At 38.2% G+C, this 19,631-nt stretch overlaps 1 protein-coding gene across 4 annotated transcripts; it reads left to right on the top strand.

Annotated features, from left to right (window-relative positions):
* Positions 1-341: 341 nt before the first annotated feature.
* On the top strand, positions 342-18,671 carry larp4b (La ribonucleoprotein 4B). Of its 4 annotated transcripts, none has more exons than XM_084399627.1 (17): positions 342-819; positions 3,022-3,160; positions 7,639-7,786; positions 7,884-8,039; positions 8,192-8,273; positions 9,631-9,767; positions 9,905-10,008; positions 10,099-10,209; positions 10,317-10,370; positions 10,492-10,698; positions 10,783-10,889; positions 11,510-11,755; positions 11,910-11,955; positions 12,515-12,697; positions 13,070-13,236; positions 15,147-15,246; positions 16,402-18,665. In XM_084399627.1, the coding sequence occupies exons 2-17, from the start codon at positions 3,074-3,076 to the stop codon at positions 16,663-16,665; spliced, it is 2,199 nt and encodes a 732-aa protein (XP_084255753.1). In that variant the 5' UTR covers positions 342-819; positions 3,022-3,073; the 3' UTR covers positions 16,666-18,665. The 4 variants fall into 4 exon arrangements, with proteins under 4 accessions (XP_084255753.1, XP_084255750.1, XP_084255751.1 ...); XM_084399624.1 differs by having other exon boundaries at positions 344-819; positions 8,180-8,273; positions 11,907-11,955; positions 16,402-18,671; XM_084399625.1 differs by having other exon boundaries at positions 387-819; positions 8,180-8,273.
* Positions 18,672-19,631: the final 960 nt, after the last annotated feature.

Below are 19,631 nucleotides of genomic sequence, written 5' to 3'. Positions count from 1 at the left end.
CAAAAGGGGAAAAAAAGGTAAATAAAATAAAATAAAACACAACTTGACCACAACGAGTAAAATGAAGCCAAAGCAACATGCATGCATTTGTTGTTAGCTTGTTTATAATACAAAATGCATTCAACCAGATGGGAACTAGTGATTTACATAGCTTTAAATTTAAGTAAAGCATACGGTCATGCAACACCATAACTGCCAAAAAGCTAAAACTAAGGTTTTAATTTGATCCACAATCCCTATGGACTCCAGACAGTTCGTTGCGTTATGCCTCCCTCTATCGACAGCGCTCATTGAACTGCAGCCAAACGCATGTAGAAACACGCAGCCGTTGAGTTACTGAAAGGGCCGCAGTGGAGAGTGGGCGGGCTAGTCGATAAAGCGGCTCTGGGCGGGAGTTCGCGGTGCGGTTTGGCCGAGAGAGTGAAGCTCAACTCCGGACACAAATACACGGGGAGGGAAGAGGCGTGCGGCTCCGTTCTTTATCATATCCTAGTTTAACTAGCACGTACAGTTATACTTAGTCGCATTTCTCGCACTGTGACTCAAGCCGTTTTGAATAATAACACACCTTCACTCTCGTGTTGTTAACATCTCGACAACAAACGTTAGCCAGTCACTTAAACATCACCAAACAGACCTTTAAAGTTCACTATCAGGCCTGATACCGAGGAGCTGGTGGTATTTGGAGGCTGTTGAACGCGTTGTGGTGGTTTAAAAGTTTCCTGCACGGATTCGTGGATTTGTTTTTCTAAGTTTTGTCCGTGGAAGTCAGACGCTCGGGCCCGCAAACAGTCTCCCGTGCGCGGAGAGCAGATACAGGTGAGTAGAAACTCATACGAACGATTATTGCGCTTATTTAATCCACGTATAGTTTCATAAAGTAATCTGGTCCATATGTAAATAGCTGGAGTGTTTATTCACCTTTTGAAGTTAGCAACTTGCGCTAACTGTTCGGGCTAGCTGCATTACTTCTCACTATCTGCCAGTCTTTAGCATGTAGGCTAACTCACACACTTATTGTTTTTCTATTTGAATGAGCTCTTTGACGGATATACAACGTTTTCTGTTTGGTAGGATTTTTAAAAATAATTTAAAAGTTCTTAATATGTTCGTGCGCAGTTAACTTTATAGTTAAGAAGAGTTCGACTGAATCAGCTAGCAGCTGTCTGTTGTGTTTATGGCTTTGGCCTGCAGCATTAATGTACTTTGACATATGGATTGAGTTGATTTGACATCTTCAGTATATTTTTAGCCATTTTTATCATCATCATTTAGTTTCATGTGGTTATTAACGTTACATGTCGTTTTGTACCACAAAATGTGTTATTGTCGTTTTAGATGGTATTGCATTGCGCTTATGTTTAGGTACTATCATAATGTAAACATTCCCCATGTGTCGTTTGAAAGGACTGTCTTGAGTCAGTTTTTGAGTTTGACAGATCAAAAATGTATGTTTTTATTTTAGTACGATCAAGCAAATGCTACAGTTTATCATGCATGCATGCATCCTCAATTCAGATTTTAAGTGCATTAAATATTTTTGGTAAAGCATATTGTCTTAGTTTGGAGATTAATGCATTTTTGCATTTTGTTTATGCCTATATAATATGTTAAAGAGTTGCTTTCATTACAATACATGCTTTTTACCCATATATTTGCTGTTTAGGCCTATATTATTGTGCAAATATTTGAATGTATTTTTTAATTTCTCATGAATGCAATCGTGCCAGTAATCAATTTGAGAGATCTTGTATTTCAAACAGTTTTAAGTAGCATTCCCTTTTCAGCATATTAAGTAGGTTTTGATGATGTTGGCTAATTCAGAGATGCTTTCCACAGTAGTTATATTGACCAGTCAGCTCTACTGTACAGATTGATTAGAAAAAAAAGCCCTCAGAAGGTTTTATTTCAAGCAGCCTTTGTATATTTTGTCAAAACTAGAAGTAGAAAACCTAAGGTTTTGTTTTTGATGTATGTGGAGTGGTTTTATGTTTTTGTTTTTTAAATAACATATGAAGAGTTCAGATGCAAAAGCCTCTAAGTGCCATCTGAAATTTTCTTCTTGAATGATCATTTTTATCAAGCTTGTATATTTAAGTTCAGTAATTTCACTTAAATGACAATAAATAGGTCATTTTCATTGCCATTTAAGTGAAATTACTGAATTTAAATATACGAGCTTGATAAAAATGATCATTCTAGAAGAAAATTTGAATTTCAGATGGCACTTAGAGGCTTTTGCATCTGAACTCTTAATATACTCTACTGTTCAGAAGTTTGGGGTTGGTAAAATTCTGTAAGAATTCTCTTATGTTCATCAAGGCTTTTTTTTTTTTTTTTTTTTTTTAAATAGTCAAAACTTGTGAAATATTACAATTGAAAATAACTTATTTTCTATTTTAATATATTTTCAAATGTAATTTATTCCTGTGATGACCGCTGAATTTTCAGCATCATTACTCCAATCTTCAGTGTCACATGATCCTTCAGAAGTCATTCTAATATGCTGATTTAGTGCTCAAGAATACAATAAATATTTCATATTATTAATGTGATGATGTGCTGCTTAATATTTTTGTGGAAACTGTTATTCTTTTTTTCAGCATGCATTGAATAGTACTACATTCAAACCAACTGCAATGATTTGAAATATAAATCTTTTGTAATATTAATATAACACATTTACTGTCACTTTTGATCAATTTAATGCATCCTTTCTAAATATAATTTATTTAGAAAAAACTAAATCTTACTACCCCAAACTTTTGAATGGTACAGGAATAATTATAAATAAATATAAAGTGTAATTGGTTAGCTATAGCAGTGTCCACTTTCTTTCTTGGTTTTATTGTAATGTATTGAATAATCATCAATGAATATTGCACTGTGAACATTGTTGATTCTTATAACAAATTGCTTGTGATGCTCCCCTTTTGTAAGTTGCTTTGCATACATTGCCAATTGAATTGATTTTGTAAATGATTTGTAATTGATTTATGTTCTTTGTTTCGTCATCCACAGTTCCCTGGTGATCTGGAGAGCTCTGCGTTCGGAGCTAGAACCTGGACAGCTCATGACTTCAGACCAGGAAGGAAAAACTATCGTGGAGCCACAGGTGCAGCAGTCACAGGAAGCAAAGGAGAAAGAGATTCCACTTTTGGTAAAGTATAATCTACTATTGTCGGTTGGTCTTTTGAAGTGTGTTAAGTAATTGTGAAATGGGATTTAAAAAACATACTATAACGAAACAGCAGAGACATCCCGCCCAGCTTAGGGTGTTGTGAAAGGGTTTAACAGGCATTTGTGTAAACCACCCTTGTGTTTTGGGACCTTGCCAAGTTGCTGATCCCATTCATATAATGTAAGTACAGCGTCCATTGAAGCACCAATCATTGGAGATTTTGCGTTTGAGTGATGGGCCCATGTGAGTCAGCTGTATAATTTTAAATGTGCTATTTTGGGTTTGGGGTGGGGGTAAGCAGCCATAGCGTGCACCCTCTGTCTCTCTTTTTCTCACTGAGGAGCTTGTGAGAGGAGCTACACAAGTTTCTGTTCACCGGTTTGCAAAGACGTCCTTTCTTAAATTAAAATATGGGGTGTTGTTTCAGCAAAGAATTGAATCCTAACCTGGTCAGCGAGAGAACAAGTCTTCTTCAGGCGGCCATTCCTGAGGGCTCCACATCGAAAGATGTCAGAGACTGTGCTTGGTCTGTCGCAGATCTGGCCGACGATAAGCCTTCTCAAAATGGGAACGTGAACGCTGCTTTAGATACCAGTTGTAATGCTTCCTCCACAAACTTGTCAGCAGGTCTCAACCTCATTAAAGAAGGCCGTAGCAGCGTACAGGAAGGGATGGCATTTTGGGACACACCTGTCGGCGATCCACATATTCACAAGGCTACGGTCCAAAAAGGAAATGCCAGTGAAATGGGAAGAGACAGTAAAGACAATTGCCAAATTAAGGACACTGAAACTTTGGATTTTGTGAAACAGAGAATAGCTGAAAATGCCATAATGAGAGCAAAATGGTTTTGTGATAGTCAACAGTCTTGTTCCACAGATATAACTGGAGTTGGCAAGAGCAAGAACACCACCCTCAGACGAAATACCCTGGGCATCAGTCCGTTATGCACTTCAAAGGATCAACACTCTGGTGTCTCCGTTATTGCAAAAGAGGAACAGATTAAGACACAGTTGCATGTACAGTCAAAACCTGCGTCCACTCCAAAGCATGCCATTCATCCTTTCAATAAATGCTCCGGGAGCTTGAATAATCTGGATGACTCAGAAGAGAGAAATTCTGGACTGTTGATCACTGACCGTGCCTTTAAAAAAGAACAGAGTTTCTACAGCATCTGCTTGATTGATTTAGAGGATCTCGGGAGCGAGTGTGGGCACCAATCCTTGACTGAATCTGACGCAGTCATGTACGCAAGCGCACCAGCTGTCTCTGAAAAGGCTTTGTTTGATAATTCATCACTCCCGAAGGACCACAAAATATCGGGTTCAGGGCCTTCACATGAAATTACAGCAGCACAGCAAACAGAAAAAGATCCCACAGAGAAGACTCTAGGGTGTACTAAAAGTCTACCTGTAAATGTAGCACTTTCAAATGACGAACACGCAACACTCCCAGATCCATTTCCTGCCCAAGAAAACGAAAAGCCTTTATCTGAAAATTACATTTCCACATCATTTAAAGATACAGTGAATACACATTCTCCATATACTGCTTTAGAGGAAGGCATTGATCAACTCTCCCCAGATCTGTTGGTGCAAAATGAACAGAAGTCAGTGTTGACGTTAAGTACAGATACCGCATTGCCACAGGGGGATCCTGCTGACCTACTTAACAACCATGATCTTGATGTTACCTCTGGTTACAAGGCCACAGATCTGGAGAGTGGTTCTGAACACAACATGCACAACACAGTTTTTGATGAATCAATGTTGAGACCACCTCAGCAAAATCTAAATGCTCCTCTGGATGAAGTGGAACTGGAAAATCATTACAGGAATGGTGATTATAGAGAATCCATGGACTTAAAAGAGAAGAAACTGATTGAGCCAGACAAAGTTGATTACTCCATTTCTTCTCTTAGCAACACAGCAGATAGATTTCCAAATTTTAAAGTCGTTATTGAGGAATCAGATCAATGTGCTTCCAAGAAAACTCCTGAGAAAGTTCACAAAGAAACGCCCCAAGCTGTCTCAGCTTTCAGCACTGCTTCAGAAAAGTTAGATGAGACAGAGAACCAAGGATTTCCCTGTAAAGATTCCTCTGAAGACATTGAAAATTTAAAGTTTTGCTCTGAAACCCCACTGGCTTCTGATAAAGACCTGTCAAAATCACCTTCCTGTCATAGAGTTGAAGTTGAACCAAGACAAATAGCAATTCAGGAGGACATTCCGAATCCTTGCCAGTGCAGTATATTGCAAATTGAAGGGCACACAAATGAATCTGACATGTTCAAGGTTGCTGGTGTGCATCAGTGTTTGAGCAGTCCATCTCATGCAGAAAGTATTTGTGTAGATCTTGCTTGTAATGCTGAAGAGGTCAACTTGGACATGACTTTGAGCTCGCACGTCTACACTTGTGGTGTTTTTCCCACTGACCAGATGAAGATTGTGTCAGAATCTTGTGACATTCCAAACAGGGAACAGAATGTAGAACCAAATGCAAATTTTACAGATGCTGAACCATGTGACACGACTCCGTGTCCGCTTCCTATGAATGCTCTTTTGAACTTTGAGCAGTTGCTGGAAGTCGCTCGTAAATGTGAAGAAGCTGATTATCTCCGTGTACGTTCTTCGAGTTCTTCTGTTGTTGAAGTTAACACAAACACTCTGCCTGGACCTGGTTCTGATTGTGCTCTTGAGGAAGATCTCTCCCAGAGCAATGCCACCTGGTTTGTAAAAACATCAAACAATGATATCCGTAATAAAGGACATCCAGAAAGCGATGAAGTGAGTTATGTAATAGAAGTGGGATTGGGAAGCAAATTACCTGCAGTAGCACGAGAGCAAGTCATGGACGGTGAAATGGGAGAGACTTGTTTACAACATGGTGACAAGACTCATATTGCCAGTGAATGCGGATGCGATGAGGATGAACAAAAGGTACTGGGTGAGATTTGTTTGTGTGCAGATGATGGCAAAAACAAAATGTCAGAACTTGAAACGCAGGGACTCGTACCAACTTTAGAGCTGCTTAATTGCCTTAATAATAGGAATACCAACAATGACTGTTTGAACTCTGTTTGTTTTGCTAGCAGTGATGTACATACACTGTCTGAGCTGCCATGCAAATCAGAAGTATTGGAGGCTTTTGATTGCACTTCATTGTCAATAAACTGCACGAAGGAAAGTGCTTGCCTGTACCTGGACTCTTCTTCAGAACAGCCAGCCAATGACACTCAAAGATCTTCAGTTACATCTACTCAGAAGCAGGGAGACCTTCAAGATATGGGGGAAATAGGAGGAGCTGTTGTTGACTGCAGCATTCCTCTCATGAGTACTGCAAGACTATCACTTGAAACTGGAGAGGGACAGTCATGTGCCATACAAGGCCATGGCGGCAATTATGTGTCCATTGAGAGCGTGACAACTACCATGCCTCATGTTTCCCAACTTATAGCAAGCAGTCTTGGAGTTCTTGACTTTGATCAGTCTGATTTGAAAGTCATTGTTGATGATATGAGTGATAAAGCCACTTATGTAAATGCAGCAATTCCGTTACCAGTAGAGCCTGATCAGGTTGACATTTACGCCACCACGCCATCTTACGAGATACATTTTCTCAATAAAGATCTATTCACAGTTCCTGTGCAGGTGGAAAACCCTCAGGGCTCAGGCTGCTCGGATGAAATGGAGGGAGAGCAAGGCATGCTGAATATGGTGTCAGACCTTCTTGGGAAGTCAGAGTTGAGCGATGAGGTGGACTCTAGTCACTGCCTTCCGGCGTGGGCTAAAGAACCACATGTCCTGTTTTCTGATAACCAAATAGAGGCATGTGCGTTGGTGTCAGCATGGGATCACGCTGTATCTGAGGCAAGCCTTACAATGCAAAATGCTCAACAGGATACAGAATCTAACCTTGGTTTTGGCCCAGTGGATTTCCAGACCTCTATGGGTTTTATAGCACCCTACCCTTATAACCTGTTAGCGACTGAAGGATCTTGTGTATGGGACTGGCAGAATGCTTATAGTGAACTTGTGAGTACTCTCTAACCAGCTTGTTTGGCTTGGTTATACAGTGGCCCCTAAAATTATTTGGACACTTAGCCACATTTAAAAAATGTATGAATGTCAGTGCAGTATTTAAAATTTTATTTGATCTTTTAAACATGCATCTTATTTACTTTGTTTTTTATATATATATACATTGCAAAAACTTTTAGAAAATGTTTGTGTTCTAAAAAAGATGCAACTTTTTTTTCAGATGCTTCTTGATTTTTATATTTTATGTAATGCAGTAAAATTCATATTAAAGTGTGGCTTAAGCGGCCAATGTTTTTGTAACCATTATTTGGTGAATTTTATTGTAAAGACATTGATTCAGCCCTTAGTACAATTGATAACCCAATATTATTATTTTATTTATTTATTTATTTTACTTTTTTTTTTTTTTTTTTACAGGAATCCTCCAAGATCTCAGACCTCAATCCCAATGCGAAGGCATGGGCAAATTATATGCCTAAACCAGAGGCCTCTGCTACAACCTGCCCAGATTCTCAGCAGTCGTGGGTAGATGCGGCCGATGACCCATCAAACTGCATCTCGGGAGGTAAACCTCCAAAAATGATTTCCCTTCAGTTGTTAATTTAGTATACTGACCTTATCAGTCTGAAGAGGTTTTGATGTGTTTGTTTTGTCCATGCTAGGTTATAACAACAGTGAAGACAAAGGGAACTGGAATGAGGAACAGCAGGTATCTACCTCTGTAGAACTGCCCTTTGCAGCGCAGCCAGAATCAGTGTACATGGGAAGCTCAGCCAGTGAGAAGGGCATTGTGTCAAACCAGAACACCAATATGAAAGGTAATATCCTTTTGGTCTTTTGTTCACTGTTTTCAACCTACTCCTATTTCAGTTGTTTACAGTTATGCATTTTTACTATCACAATCATTAAGAATTAATTTCAACTATAACATTCTTAAATAATTGATCATTTTATTTAGTCTTTTGTGCAGGGGTGAACGATTCAGACTCCTCCAGACAGATTGACGACCTTCGGGAACAACTGAAGGCAACACTGGAGTTCTGCCTCTCTAGGTAATTACTTGCAGCTTCACAACTGATCCCATTTAAGCTGGACCTCTGGTCCTGTCAGGTGTACTGGCCTGTAGTTCAAGGCTTTTTTTTTTTTTTACCCCCCAAAACCTATGAAGCCTTTGAAACAACATAGTCCCGACAAGGTACCTTAAATTAAGAACCGAGTATCCTAAATGAGTGACCGCATGCACAAGATTAGTCATTTGCATAAAACATGCACAAACCATGTCCAAATAAGGGCTTTCCGCACACCCTTTCGTCACTCTCAGCAAACATGACGCTCTCTAAAGACACGCTGGCGCAGCAAGATACTCGAGCAATGCCAAGTTTGCAATCCTCAAAAGAAGTTCAAACACAAAAAACAACTTTAATACAGATCCAGATTACAGACCTCTGATTAGCCAGTTGTACATAACACGAATCTGTGTCTTTATGCAGAAACTGTAAAGCACATACTTTTTCTTATTCTCTTACTGTATATATACAGTATGTGTTTGAAATTTATTTAAGATGAAATATATGTATGAAACTTCATCTTAAGTTTACAGGTCTACTTAAAGTATGTGATTTTTGCGTACGTGTGGTTTCAGTTGTTCCTATTTTTTTTTTTTTGAAAATTTAGAATCAAATCAAATTCATCAAAAGTTATTGATGAATCAGGATTTGTTTGTATGCAGATCCGGTTAGTGAATGAGACCAATGAGTTTTTAGACTTCAAGTGTTAATATTTCTCTCAGATGTTACAAACTTTACTTATGCAAATGTAATCTATGCTTACAGTAACCTCAGTTACGTCAATGTGGACTAGGATGTGCACTACTGTTCAGTTAGATTTGTTTTTGGAAGGAGTGTCTCAAGGCTGCATTTATTTGATTAAAAATACAGTAAAAACAGTAATTTGTGAAATGTCATTACAGTTTTAAATGATTGTTTCCTGCTTTCATACATTTTAAAATGTGATTTATTCCTGTGATTGCAAAGCTGATTTTTTTAGCATCGTTACTCCAGTCTTCAGTGTCACATGATCCTTCAGAAATCATTCTGATTTGCTGCTCAAGAAATATTTCTTATCTGTTGAAAATAGTTGTGCTAAAAAAAAAATTGTGGAAACTTTGATACATTGTTTTCAGAATTATTTGATGAACAAAGTTCAAAAGAACAGCATATATTTGCACAATAAATCTTTTGTAAAATGTCCGTACTGTCACTTTTGAACAAATGTGTCCTTGAATAAAAGTGTTAATTTAAAAAAACTTGCCAACCCTTTGACTTTTCAAAGGTAGTAATCGTTCTTCAAAGCTTGAAGATGTTGAATCAGTGTAGGACTGATGGTAACCAAACTCTTGTCCACTTCCAGGGAGAATCTAGCCAACGACATGTACCTCATCTCACAAATGGACAGTGACCAGTATGTGCCAATAGTGACTTTGGCAAACCTTGATCAAATCAAGAAACTCACCACTGATGTTGATCTCATTGCTGACATCTTAAAAAGTGAGTTTAAACTCATCACCATGTCACTTGTATGGGTCGCAGTGGCTTTTATGGCTTTTTATTTTAGGCTCTCAAAATGGGGTTGGTTACACGCAGCAGTTGGTTCTGACATTAATGATGCATTTTTGATTCACCAGCGCTGCCTCTCGTCCAACTGGACAAATGTGGAGAGAAAGTGCGACCCAATCAGAACCGCTGTATCGTAATTCTCAGAGAGGTTCCTGAGGCCACTCCTGTGGAGGTACACATCATGCCATCTCTTGTTCAATAACATCTTTAATGCTCTGACCTTATTTTTAATCTATATGACATTTGGCTTTCATTTGTGCAGGAAGTTGAAGCGCTCTTTAAGAGCGATAACTTGCCCAAATTCATCAATTGTGAGTTTGCCTACAATGACAACTGGTTTATCACGTTTGAATCTGAGGCGGATGCTCAGCTGGTAAATGTTTTTTATTCCCTGTGATTCGATCATTTCAGATTACAGCCTCAGGATTTTTAATAAACTTGCTTCCTATTGCTAAACATTGGCATGCATCACTTTTTCAGGCATACCAGTATCTCAGAGAAGAGGTGAAAACTTTTCAAGGGAAGCCAATAAAGGTAGAGTACACTACTGCATATGTGACGTCACTGAAGGCTATTTTGTGCTGTAAGACAAGTTTATAAACTTGCAGTTAAAAAAAAAAAAAAAACATTTTTGTCCATTGATGTTTTATCCTAGGCTAGAATAAAGGCCAAGGCCATTGCCGTCAATACCTTTGTGCCAAAGAATGGGTATCGGCCTGTGGATGTGTCCTCAAATGTCCAACAACGCTACACGCCTTACTACATCCCCCCTGTGTATGGAGCACAGCAACAGTTTCCCCTTTACAGACTGGTGACTCCTCAGGGCTGGTCAGCTACCCAGAGCTACCTGGACCCGACTCTGGTAAGTGTCATATGATCTGTTTGGCTCTGAGAAATATCTGAATGGAGTACTAGAGGTACTTAATCAGGTTTTGTCTATCAACAGGTTACTCCGTTTCCCAGCCCTGCATTTATTAACGGCTTTGCTGGTTCTCCGACATTTAAAACAGCAACATCTCCACTAACTGTCAGACAATATACACCTCGAAGCAGGTACAGTGTTTGGGTGAAAAAATCTGTTATACATTTATTTAGTCTACCATTCAAAAGTTTGCTCCCAGTAGGTATTTAAAAAATATATATATGCTTAATAATAAAATTAATTTATTCGGCAAGGACACATACATTGATCAAAAGTGACTGTAAAGACTTTTATGTGACACAAGATTGATCTGTTTTCACAAAAATATTAAGCAGCACAACTGATTTATAATAAGAAATGTTTCGTAAGCACTAAATCGGCATATTATAATGATTTCTGAAGGATCATGTCACTGAAGTTTGGAGTAATGGTTGCTAAAAGTTTAGCTTTGCCATCTCAGGAATAAATTGCATTTTAAACTATTAAAATAGAAAAGAGTTATTTGAAATTCTAATAATATTTCACAATACTGTACACAATACTTTTACTCTATTTTTGATTAAATAAATGCAGGCTTGGTGAGCATTAGAGATTTCTTAAAAAAAAAAAAAAAAAGTTACTGACACCAAACTTTTGAATGGTAGTATATAGCCCATAATATAACAGATTTATGTCAGTGTAGTGACGTTTGGTCTTTTGAAGAGCTTCAACTGAGACAAAGCTGTGTATAACTATCTTTTCATCTGAACAGGAACCATAACAAAACACACATTCGACTCACAACAGACCGTGGAACCACTCTGCTAGAAAACCCTGCTGCTTTCACTACTTTCCCTTCGGAGAGAGTCCCCAATGGGACGCGGCCTCCACAGGCTCATCACTTGGGTAGCCGACCTCGTCTACCGAGTGGTCCAGGCTATCCACGCCGGGACCAGGTGGGAAGTGGACGGATGGAAGTAAACGGTGCTGATTACTCTCTGAACGCGGGCCGTGGAAGGTAATGCTGTACGATCTGTACCAGCTGTTTATTAATTTCATAAATATTGTGGTAATACAATATCCAAGATGGGGGGGTAGAGCTTCTTCCATAAGAAATTGTGGCAATTATTTCCATATTGCTCAGTCTTGATTGTTTGTTTCTTTTGAAGAAGGGGCGGCTATGGATACAGGAAAAGGAGAGATGACAACAAGTTTCCAGTATGTCATTTGCTTTGTTTCAGCTACCACTGCATACACAAGTGTTTTGTGTTTAGCTTTGCTTTTGTTATGATAGAAAACTTTATATTCTTCAAGGGAAGTGTAATATACAGTCGACCCTGAGGGGCTGAATGTACATTATTTTACTTATTACACAGCCAAGTAAACAAATAAATGGACATGAAATATTGATTTGAATGAAAATTTCAGTAAAAACAAAACAAATTCAGTAAAAGAGACCCCAGAGCGATATGAAAGGCATCCACGTAATCACATCCATGTAAAAAAACAAAAAGGTTGCCTGGGTATTCGTACAGATTCAAAATCCAGTAATCCTGTTGTGCTGGCTTTTGTGAAATGCACCTCAGGTTAGCCATGTAGTGCAATTTACCATGACAATAAACCCTGCTAAAAACCAATCCACCTTCATGAGCCTTCAGAGTTTGCTCAGACTTAACTTGGTTAGCAACTGAAACTGGCTTCATGCAACATGCCTCTTGTTTACAGGCTCAGTTTGTTGTATGTTTCATCTCTTTTTCTTCTTGTGTGTGTTTAACAGAGAGCAGCAACACAGTCGCCCCCTCCTGTTCAGGAGCGCACCCCGTCCCCTAGCTTTGAGCTGGGCCTGTCCAGCTTCCCTCCTCTGCCTGGAGCTGCAGGAAATCTAAAGCCTGAAGTAAAAACTGAAAACAGCCTTGACAACCGGCTGTCTGATGTCGTCACTGGAGCGATTAAAGACAAGGTTGACTTTCATTCTGTCCTTAATGTGTGTCTTCTGTGTTTGTGCTGCAGCTTTAAACTCTCTTAATATTTTGAAATTCAAATAAGGAAGAAGAAAAGGCTTAAATTATAATAAATCTCAAAGCTTTGATTATTCGAATTCTAGAGAAATTAACAGATGCTCTGGGTTTTTAAACATTAACTTGCACTAAGCATGGAATGCCATGTTAACAGCAGACCTGGCTGTCAATCATAACCACAAGTCCTTGGGTGTTTTGAGTGCTTTAGAGCGTGTGTGTGTGTGTGAAAGAGAGTTCCTGCTGTCCAGCTGTTATGTTTGTTCATGCTGTCCTTGCCTTAGGAGTTTCACAGAGGCCCCTTTGTCTCTCCACAGCCTCTAAATAAGGATGTGGTCACCAGCCGTGTGATCTCAGGGACCTCCAAAGAATCCGTGCAGGCTTCTACCGCTCCTGCTCCCGCTCCGGCTCCTGCTCCGGCTCCTGCTCCTGCTGCTCAGACCCCAGTGGACCATCAACACTCGCCCTCTCCAGCCCTTTCAAAGTGGGTTCAATGGATATTTATGAATAACTGATCAATAAATGTGACATCAGTTTTCACTTAAAGATGTTGCAAATGATTTCAGATGGTAACTGATGTTCAGCTATTTTGCTTATTTTAACCACACTGTCTCTTAAACTGTACTTTCAGAAGACTCAAAATGATTCACAGACATATGTGCATATTACAGTATTTCTGATTGGCTTAAAAGCCAGGAGCAAGGCCTCCTTATTGCTTTTCTTCTTCTAAAGCAAGTTTACAGCTGTCACAGTGACGGGTGCGATTTCTCAGGATTCTGTCAGAATGTGGGGATATATTCATGTGTGGCGTTTCAAAATAAATTGCTTGCAGCACATTAAAGATTTCCTTGAGATAAACACCTATTTTACTTTTCAACACTTAAAGGGATACTCCACTTTTTTTGGAAATAGGCTCATTTTACAACTCCCCCAGAGTTAAACAGTAGAGTTTTACCGTTTTCGAATCCATTCAGCCGAACTCCGGGTCTGTCGGTACCACTTTGGTAGATGTAACTACAGAAGAGTCAAGTTTTAAATAAAAAAATATCGAAACTCTTTGGTCATTTTTTTTGAGAGAGATGCTAATGGTCTTGTCCGATTCAATGATCTATGCGAAGCTATGCTAAAAGTGGTACCGACAGACCCGGAGTTCGGCTGAATGGATTCGAAAACGGTAAAACTCAACTGTTTAACTCTGGGGGAGTTGTAAAATGAGCCTATTTCCAAAAAAAGTGGAGTATCCCTTTAAAGGATTAGTTCACCCCAAAATGAAAATTTCCTAATAATTTACTCACCCCAATGCCATCCAAAATATCCATGTCTTTCTTTCCTCAGTGGGAGAGAAATTATGTTTTTTGAGGAAAACATTTCTGGATTTTTCCTCTAACAATGGACATCATTGGTTGCCATCGTTTTTAAGTCCAAATCAATTCAGTTTCAAAAGTCTTTGAAGTGTTTAAACGGGCTGTACGCGATCACAGCTGAAGAAGAGGTTGTTATCTACGATAGGTCATTTTCAAGTTTTTTTTTTTTTTTCATAATTTATAGACTTTTTACCTTCAATAGTTCGGATTGAGCTGATCAACAAACGGACAGGGAACTACGTCATCACGTTGAAAGGTCACGCCGGCGCTGGCAATACTATTTGAACTACTATTCATATTCATCAGAATGTTATTCATATACTATTCATATTCATATTCACTGAATACTATTACTATATATATATATATAATAGCAAACAATACTATTTGAACTATCCTCCTACGTACGGTCGCATTGTAAACAGTGGGGCGGTACTTCTGCCGGCCGCCGGCGTGACCTTTCAACGTGATGACGTAGTTCCCTGTCCGTTTGTTGATCAGCTCAATCCGAACTATTGAAGTTTAAACTATTATCCGTTTAAACACTACAAAGACTTTTGAAACTGCATTGATTTGGACTTAAAAACGATGGTAACCAATGAAGTCCATTGTTAGAGGAAAAATCCAGAAATGTTTTCCTCAAAAACCTTAATTTCTCTCCCACTGAGGAAAGAAAGACATGGATATCTTGGATGGCATTGGGGTGAGTAAATTATAAGGAAATTTTCATTTTGGGGTGAACTAATCCTTTAATCAGTATTCAGCTATTTTTTTCAGAGGTGCTGTTACTACTGTGAGTAGTTATGTTAGAATGAGTTAATCATAACTCTAATCATACTGATCATTTATATAAAGTGTTAAAGGTATAGTAGCAAAACGGGTTTAGTTGGTAAAATAATCACATAAAATTAAATTGATTTGCTGCAAATAACATTGACTAATACAAGTGTGCTTCTGGAGGGGGAAAAATGTAAACTGTAGAAAATGGCTAATTTTAATATATGGACTTTTTTTTGTTGGTTTTTTACAGCCTGACAACTGTAGAAAAACCTAAAGAGACGCAGACACCTGCAGAGAAATGCTCAGATACACAAGCTGCTAAATCCGCACTGCTGAGCAATCCAATAACAGTAAGTGTTAGTAATTGATTGAATCAAAAGTACAGCAAAAGACTTGTGTATATTAAACGTTTTATTTTATTTTTATATTAACATATTCAGGTATGTTTAATTATATATGTAGGTAGAGCAACTCAATGGCTCAAACGGTTCATGGGAGTAGGTGGTCAAGCTATTATGCCATGATTTCAGTTTCTATGGTAAAACAAACTCTCTGATTGGTGGTTAGTGTCGTTCTTTATCGGGAATTCAGCAGTTACACTATTTTTACACTATTGAACTTGTGAGACTTGTGGCTTCTACAGAAGCATGTATCATATGGAACTGTTGTGCTCTATTGCATCAGTTCCTTCAGCACTTTGTGATTTAGTCCAGTCTTTAACTAGCCTGGGAAAACCCTGACGAACTTCCGGCAAATTTGAGATTTGCTCTGCAAGTCCGTCTGGCCAAGAGCCCATTCAAGCCCATTTCCAGTTTTTCCAAATCGAGGCACCAATCACAAACATTGAGGCGGGCTTTACACGATGCCGATCGCTCTGATTGGTTTTAGGTCTATCCAATTGCGCCCAGAGGCATTTGGAAATGGGGTGTGAATGAACCAGACCCACTCTCAGTTACAACTGAGAAGGGTCTGGTGTCAAGAAATTCATAATGTCATGAAAAATTTCTATTTTAAATAAATACTGTTCTATTCATCAAAGTCTCCTGGAAAAAAGTGTCACAGATTCCAGATTTAAAATATTAAACCGCACAACTATTTTCAACATTGATAAGAAGAAATGTTTCTTGAGCAGCACATCAGCATATTAGAAAGATTTCTGAAGGATCATGTGACACTGAAGACTGGAGTAATGATGCTGAAAATTCAGCTTTGCCTTCACAGGAATAAATTCCATTTAAAAATATATTACAATAAAAACATAATTTAAATCATAATAATTTTTCACAATATACTGTTTTTACTATATTTTGATGATAAATGCAGATTTAGTGAGTGTAAGAAAAATCATTTGATAAAAGATCTTGTTCAACATGCACTTAATGTACACAGATGGTTTGAAGCACCGTCTCTTTAATATATATGTTACAAAGAACAACATTTTTTTCAACTATGCAAGATTGATTGGCTAAATTGATTAATTTCATTCATATATTGCGTTTGACCAGGAGCCCCGGAAGCCGAGCTACGCAGAGATCTGTCAGAGGATAAGGGAGGCACCAACACAGCAGCCGTCAGCGGATCCCCGGCCTCCCAGCTCCACCGTCGAAGACATCAAGACTCCTGACTCGGCAGAACGCAGATGCAGAGAATCAGCACCCGCACCTGCCAAATCCACGGTGACGGCTTGTCCCAGAGAGACAGTGAAATCTCATCAGAGCGCTGGGGAACGAGGGAGCGGCGACACGACAGCTTCCTTCCACCAATCCTGAGAGCCTCCGCTTTGCTTCCAGGACCGAAAGGGAACAAAAACTTTGTCAGGGCTGCTCAGAAAGAAAGAAAGAAGAAAAAAAAAAGTCCCTCTTATCTCACGGTCTCTGTGAGTGCACACACAGACAGCTTGTCACTGGAATCAGGGCCTACAGACAAAAGCACTTGTGCATAAGGGTTCTCTGAATATTTTTGTTGTCCTTTCTGTCGTTTTTGTTTTTCAATTACAAGATCTTTAGTTGTTTTCCAAGGAAAATGGGATTAATGAACCAGCACCAGTTGGAGATTAACTATTTAAAAATGTTTTGTCAGAGCTCAACTTTATTTTGGGGTTAAAACTTCAAATAGTGCTGTTGGGAGGAAATACTGATTTTGAATAGTGCTGATCCTGAAACACTTATTTTTTTTGTTTGTTTTTTCTTTCTTTTTTTTTTTTTTAAAACTGATATGTATATAATTTTGCTAACCTTGAGTGTCTTGGTACTGGTGCGATTCCGTACGCGAATCTCGGCCGTGCCAGCCATTACAACTGCATGAGTGAGACTTTTGTGTAAATCTGTTTTGTGTTCTGTTTTTATGTTTGGATGTTCCAGCACTGGAGTGACGTTTATTTTGGAGCTCTGAATTATTTTTTTACATGCTAATCCTCTATCAAATTGTACTGATGTGATATTGTAGCAGGTGTATGTATACCTGTTCTTGTGTGCATGCTTTCTTTTACTTTTTTCTTTTCTTTTTAACCTTTTAATGGCACACATTGGTTTGCTGAATAATTTCTTTTCCTTATTTTCCTATTCGCCAATTGTTTGGGAAGAATCCACTCTGATGCCTCTTCATTCGATTCTGGAAGATCTTCACACTGCAAAGTCCTCAGGTTGCGAGGGTGAAGTGTTCATGTGCCTAGTCTGCTGTGATTTAAATGATAGATGGATATATAATTTGCTTCTTAGCTTCGTTTGTTATCCTGGTGTGGTGCTATGGTTCGTCACATGGTTTCTTTGGTGCTTTTATCTATATTAACGGAGGGAAAGTCACCAACGCACCAACGTCTGTCGTTTGACCCTCACCGATTCGCTTTCATATCACCACGACTATATGAGTGGGATCGTGTACATTTATATAGTGACGTATACATCAAGAGAAAAAGATCTGAGCCTTCAGCACACATGGACCAGCGTTGTTTTGTGGAGGTTCTCCTTTATGCAGACTTTGCGTTTCAGTGTCACTCTCGTTCATGCTGTTCATTGTTCAGTTCATTGGTTCTCATTCGAGTTTGAAACCGTCTTGAGAGACAGACAGTTTATTTTGTTTTGATGTCTTCCTGCAACGTGGAGCACGTGCAGAATGCTTTGAGGTGTTTGTCATGGCGTCTGTTGTTTATATATTCTTGTATCTTCCCTGTGAGTATATTTTTTTTCTCGGTTAATCAAAAAAAAGTTTCTGTTGATTTTTCTGACTCTTTGAATGCAACTGATCATTTTTCCATCAATAAATGAAGCGTACCATGGTTGAAGTAATGGTTTCATTACATAAACCATTCAGATGTTCAAAAAAGAAACAAACTAAAAAGAAACATCACATATAAATTAACAGTGTTTGAAAACTTGAATTTTATTTAAACTTGAAAAAAAAAAAATGTCTCTGCCTTAACTTTTTAGATGACAGTATGGAGGATTTTTTTTTGTTTTGTTTGTTTGTTTATTTTCTTTTTCAATTCCCAAAGTGTAGAAAAAAGGATGATGTGGTAGAGGTGTCTGAAGCCTTCCTCACTACATTTGTGTAGCACAATACTTTTGGGATTGAGATGGGATTTTTGTTTTGTTCTCCTCTGTGTAAATGCTTGTAGTCTAAACTGTAGTACATGTATACATACACATATACTTGTATGTGTGCTTTCTCTGTACAGATGTAAATAATTGGAAAATGTTAAAAAGGTACCCTAAAATTGGTTATGAGAAACTGTATGGGAAAAAAAATAATAAATAAATGTTAATGAGAAATCGTGTCTATCAAGTAGTCCTGTTTTGTTTTACTTTACTTAAAGGATAGTTCACCCAAAAATGACATTTCTGAAGTTTTTCCAAACCTGCATGAATTTATTTCTTCTGAACACAAAAGATGATGGGCATCATTGACATTTTTCATACTATGGAAGTCAATGGGGTCCATCAACTTTTTGGTTACCGACATTCTTCAAAAAATGATGACAGCATTTTTGGGTGAATTATCCTTTTTAGTAATTTTTCATTCTCAATGTTTGCTCACAATTATGACCACAAGGTGGCATAGGATAAGCGTTAAGCTTTCCACCACACAAAGCACTCTCCTGGTCTTTTATTTCAGTGTACAGTTACAATACCATCTGAAGTATTAATGCAACCAACAGAATTATCAGTCAAAAATTCTGATAACAATAGCTGCAATATCTATATTTGTGTGTGTGAAATGTTACACTGAAAATGTGCATGAATTTCTTTTTGCTTAATTGAACAACAGCACTCAAGCTGCTTTAACTCCAAGATTGTATAAAGCAAGAACATATAACCGATGTCAAATTAATTTGATTGGTGACCTAAAAATAGTGCAGATTTCTCAAATATTTGTTCTTTCGTTTCACATCATAACGTTTCTTAACTTTATTCCATGATGTAGATAAAATAAATCCCAGATTTTCAATGTGATAGTATATAGCCTACATACTGTTGAAAAGTCTGGGGTTTTATGTATTATGCTCAACAAGGCTGCATTTCTTGAATTAAAAAATACAGTAAAAACAGCAATATTGTGAAATATTATTATTATTACAAGCCGTTTTGTATTTAAATATATTTAAAAAAGTAATTCCCTGTGATGCAAAGCTGAGTTTTCAGCATCATTACTCCAGTCTTCAGAGTCACATGATCCATCATTCTAATATGCTGATTTGCTGCTCAAAGAAACATTTCTTATTATTATCAATGTCGAAAAC

Source organism: Rutilus rutilus (assembly GCF_951802725.1).
Source record: "Rutilus rutilus genome assembly, chromosome: 24".
Classification (NCBI taxonomy): domain Eukaryota; kingdom Metazoa; phylum Chordata; class Actinopteri; order Cypriniformes; family Leuciscidae; genus Rutilus; species Rutilus rutilus.
The sequence above is the reverse complement of the archived record's forward strand: the minus strand, read 5'-3'. Positions and strand labels throughout refer to the sequence as shown.

Coding starts and splice junctions, on each gene's coding strand:
- larp4b (XM_084399624.1), top strand. CDS start 3,074: ATGACTTCAGACCAGGAAGGAAAAACTATCGTGGAGCCACAGGTGCAG. Junction 8,040..8,179: donor CCAGAACACCAATATGAAAG/GTAATATCCTTT, acceptor CATTTTATTTAG/TCTTTTGTGCAGGGGTGAAC. Junction 10,371..10,491: donor TTCAAGGGAAGCCAATAAAG/GTAGAGTACACT, acceptor GTTTTATCCTAG/GCTAGAATAAAGGCCAAGGC.